A 4,538-nucleotide genomic window follows, 5' to 3' on the forward strand; every position below is an offset into this window, starting at 1 on the left:
ACCTGGCAGGAATTGCAGGCTACACATGTATCCCACAACACAAATTAACTGACATCAGTTTAGAGACCCAAGTAACAGCGTAGGAGTAGTAATTGGGGACGATTTGAAAATTCCTGGGAAGAAACTTTAAATGCAAAATAAATAAATAAATAATAATAATATAATGAAAATTAACTACTTAAAAGTTTATAGTGGTTCTTCTTTAGCACATGCATCACTATTCCGATCAATTGCAAAATAAATAAATCATATTTTATAATATTAATATATATTTATTTCATTATATTGGATAAGATGAAAAAGATGTGGAAAATGTTGTTTTGGAATTGTGGTCTTAAAGGCCATCAGTGGACTCAAATCATGTTACAGTTACGCAGTTTGGTGAAAGTAACTCAGGAGTCATGAACAACATTCCAATTTAAAGATATTTTGATGACTTTCAAATAACACTAACAATAATATATATAGGGAATCCTCCATTTATGACATCCTGACATAAAATGTTGTGGTCAAACAAACAGTACACAATGAAGACTACGTCATCATGTGGCACAAGGCGGCACACTCAGTTACCACAGTACTTCATTTTGTATTTATGAGATAGACTAAGAGTGTAAACTGAGGCCCTCCATGTATTACATTTTTAAAGTATCTTAGCCAACACTGTACATTACAAATGCTCAAAAAAACGTCTTTCCTGTAGTGATGCCATTTGAAAAAAGTTACTTTGAGAAACTCCCTATATGCTGTCACTAAAAGTGCGAATGACACTGCAACATCGTTGCAATGCAAACGTGCACGTGTTGTGCAACATGTCTTGTGAAAAAATGTGAAAGTCTGATTGCAGCTTTAACTCGAACACAAGTTCACTTCCTCTTCAAGTTCACTTTAGAGAAGCAACATCAGGCTGCGACTAGCTTTCCCTTCCGCAGAGCACAAATGGACAGCAGGTCTCAAGGTTGGTTATTTAATCATTTATTTGTCTAATATCGTTTACCCGATAGAGATGTCATGTTTCCAATTGTTTGTTGGTGGCAGGTGGTAAAGCGTTTGGCTTCCTCAAGTCTCACCAAGAAGACACACTCAACGCCATCAATGAGGTGAGACGTTTGGATGTTTTTCAAGTCAAAAACACAATGTTGAATACTGTACCTAAAAAATAATAATAAAATAATAAAAACTGATTGTGGTATTTTCTTACCTTAGGCTTTTCTGTCCGATGAGCAGTATGCAGACGTGGAAGACCTTGCATGCAAGCTTGACATGTTCAAACGTAACAACTTAACTGAATTTGCGGAATAATTGCAAATGTTAGTAGGAGTTGAATTCTGAATGAAGTGTTTTCTTCCTCTCCAGAGAAATACATGGAGTTCGACCTTAACGACAAAGGGGATATAGGTAAAACTTTGGATCCATTCATTACAATTCTAGACGCCTTGATATATGATTATCACTTATTATTATTATTTTTAGACATGATGGGCTTAAAGCGTATGCTGGAGAAACTGGGACTGGCCAAGACTCATTTGGAGTTGAAGAAGATGATGACGGAAGTGGTTGGAGGAGCATCCAAAGACACAATCGGTTACACTGACTTCCTAGATATGATGCTGGGAAAAAGACACGCCATTCTAAGACTGTGAGTGGAACTGCAAACCAACTAACTTCCATACATTACATTAACATGTGATTTCCTTGATTTCAGAATTTTGATGTTTGAAGGCATGACCAAGGAGGAGAAGAAACATGAGGGACCAGCTTCTCCCAAAACGTTCTCGCAATTACCCTGAAGGATCTTTCACCATCAAATGCCACAACTAAAACATAGGTTCCACTTAATATTAAGGATCTGCACAGTAATCGATGAATTTGTGTGTTAATTAATTGTTTATTAATTGTGTCTTGAGGTAAAATGGCGTCGACTACTTGGGAATTCAATCTCAACTAGTTTGTGAGGTTGTCCAATTTGTTAAAATATTTGAAAACAATCGATTAATGAACTGTACATTTTTGCCATAATTAAGGAAACGTATCCAAATGTGCTATTATGCAACTGTTGTAAATTATTTGTAGTCCAATATTTACCCTACTTCTTCTAAAGCAGGAGTGACAAATGAATTTTTTTGTTGCGGGCCACGATTCGTTGGACCATTATGACTGTGAATCAGAATAAATGTATATTATATCCTACTGTATAAAAATAAATTGATTAATAACTAGTTTATAAATCACTGGCCATTAAAAAAAAACTTTGTACAAATATAGGTAACAACAATGTTTGCAATATCAATTTTAAAAGTGAAGACAATTTGCAAATTTGGTATTTTAGCAAGAAACATGAAGTCAATGCGGTCATAATTTGCTTCTGCGGGCCACATAAAAGGATGTGGCCGGCCAGATCTGGCCCCTGGGCCTTCAGTTTGACACATGTTTCTTGTTTAAAAAAATAAAATAAAATAAAATGAAACACAGTATATAAGTAATTGTGAAACATGCCTTCAATGAAAAGCAAAAAAGAAAAGAAAAGGGAATCAATAAAGATTCAATTTGATGTAAGTTGGACGAAATATGTTACAGGGATGTGATTTGACCAAAGTGAAATTATCTGAAAATTTAGCCGGGGGTCTGGGGGCCGCGGGCACTCAGCTAGGTCCAGAGCTCATGGGTTTTCCGTGTTTTTAAGTACTTTCAATGCACTCAGATGACAAAGAAATAGACGAAACAACAGCATAAATTTTCAATGTATATTGAACTATCCCATATAAAATTGCCGTTTTAGTCAACTCAAAATCAGTCACATTCAAAAACATTGGACTGCCTTTGCTTTTAAAAACTATCACTGAGAATATCATCATATATATTTACCATGCAATAAATCATTTAATCAATCATTCTTAATTTAATACATAATGCATAACAAAAACATAAAATACCTCATGCAGCAAGCTCTGGTAAAAACACAATCATGCATTCGGATTGACTAAGATCATCTCTGTAACTGCATACATCAAGATAGTCAACATATTGAAACCTGAAAAGTGCAAACATGCAGCATTCATTTGAGTTTGTGTCAATGATTAACCATGTTAAATATTTATGGCCATTTTTATTACGTTATAATATTTTCGAAAATTTGATTGATTAATTTGAAAAGTTTACCACCGACCTCAAAATTCACGACTTTATCAGCAACTGGTACAGGTTGTTGGGGTGGATCACGTCTCTCTATTACCGCTTCCGATTGTGATGTCAATAAGGGATGGAGGCCGTAAAGTTTTGGAGTTTTCGTTTGGGCACCGAAACTTCCAGCGATGGAATAATTTGTTGTTCTTGACTGGAGTTCTTTCACGTGTTTTTTGCTCTTTGCGTGACTTTCAAGAGCTTTGAAACCTCTCCCACCATAGTCAATGGTATCATGGCACCAAATGCAAAGCGCTTTCCCGGCACGATCGATCTTCCGAATAAAGTCACTGAACAAATTCGTCACAGTCTTCTTTCCAACATTTGTAGATATATCCTTCTCTAACCAGTCCCATCGAAACTTGTTTTTTACGATCTTGTCAATTTCCTTAACTCGCGGAGCATCTTTGCGTTCGATCACGAACATCTTTCTTTAAACACCCGGCAAAAACGTCTGAAAAATGAACAATGGCATACTCCTATGCCTTTATAACAAGCGCGTTTATTGGTCAACAAACAATGGCATACGCCTATGCCTTTATAACAAGCGCGTTTATTGGTCAACACGGAGACTTCAGCCAATCGCAAGATCCGTTTCATTTCAGTTACGGAAACACTAAAATGGAATGCTGTCGAGAGACGAAATCGGATTTTTTACCACTTAAAAAAATTGTAGTATTTTATTTTTGAAGATAAAAAAAGCGGAATTCCGCGAATTAGCGGAAAAATCACATCCCTTGTTAATATACATAATGCTTGCATATTTTTTTCTACCACCTGTGTTTTGTTTTGTTTTAGTTGGCGGATTATACAAAAACCTTCAAGCCAAATCAATCAAACATGTTGCATGGATCAAGAAAATAACAGATAATAATTCTTGCAAGTTTCATGGAAATCAATTATGTAGGTTTGTGCTAAGAAACAAATTATTTTCAGAAAAATATTGCCTCTAAAGTAGAAATAAAATTTTAGAGGAAAAGTTGTGAAAAGCCTAAAAACATTAAAAACAAATACTCCAAAGATATTTGTTTGAATGTTCATCATATTCTCAAACAAACAAGAGGATGTATTTGAATAAAACCACATCACATTATGCGCCCACATCAAGCGTAACGACCCTCTGTAGAAAAATGACGCGGCTCTGTACATTACATTTGATGATGAACAAAGATGTTGCGCATAATTATCAAATCCCTTTGAAATTTGACACTTTCAAGAGATATTTCTAAATGTATTGTTTCCCAACCTTTATTGAAACCCCCTAGGCATGACAGTTCACAGAGAACAATTTGCATAGTAGCAAACAAAAACTGTGAAAAATTAATAAATAAATAAAAATGTGGCATTAAGAGTCAGAA

The 4,538-nt window shown here is 35.2% G+C and overlaps 1 protein-coding gene across 1 annotated transcript; it reads left to right on the forward strand.

Moving 5' to 3' along the window:
* The first annotated feature begins 862 nt into the window (after window positions 1–862).
* On the forward strand, window positions 863–4,508 carry LOC147172102 (allograft inflammatory factor 1-like). The gene is made up of 6 exons (XM_086078767.1): window positions 863–958; window positions 1,039–1,100; window positions 1,207–1,273; window positions 1,357–1,398; window positions 1,474–1,639; window positions 1,706–4,508. Exons 1-6 carry the CDS (start codon window positions 940–942, stop codon window positions 1,788–1,790), a joined length of 441 nt encoding a protein of 146 aa, XP_085934893.1. The 5' UTR covers window positions 863–939; the 3' UTR covers window positions 1,791–4,508.
* The last annotated feature ends 30 nt before the right edge of the window (window positions 4,509–4,538 follow it).

The sequence above is a fragment of the Leptonotus elevatus genome, chromosome 6, assembly GCF_054856555.1.
Source record: "Leptonotus elevatus isolate MCC_2025b chromosome 6, RoL_Lele_1.0, whole genome shotgun sequence".
Classification (NCBI taxonomy): domain Eukaryota; kingdom Metazoa; phylum Chordata; class Actinopteri; order Syngnathiformes; family Syngnathidae; genus Leptonotus; species Leptonotus elevatus.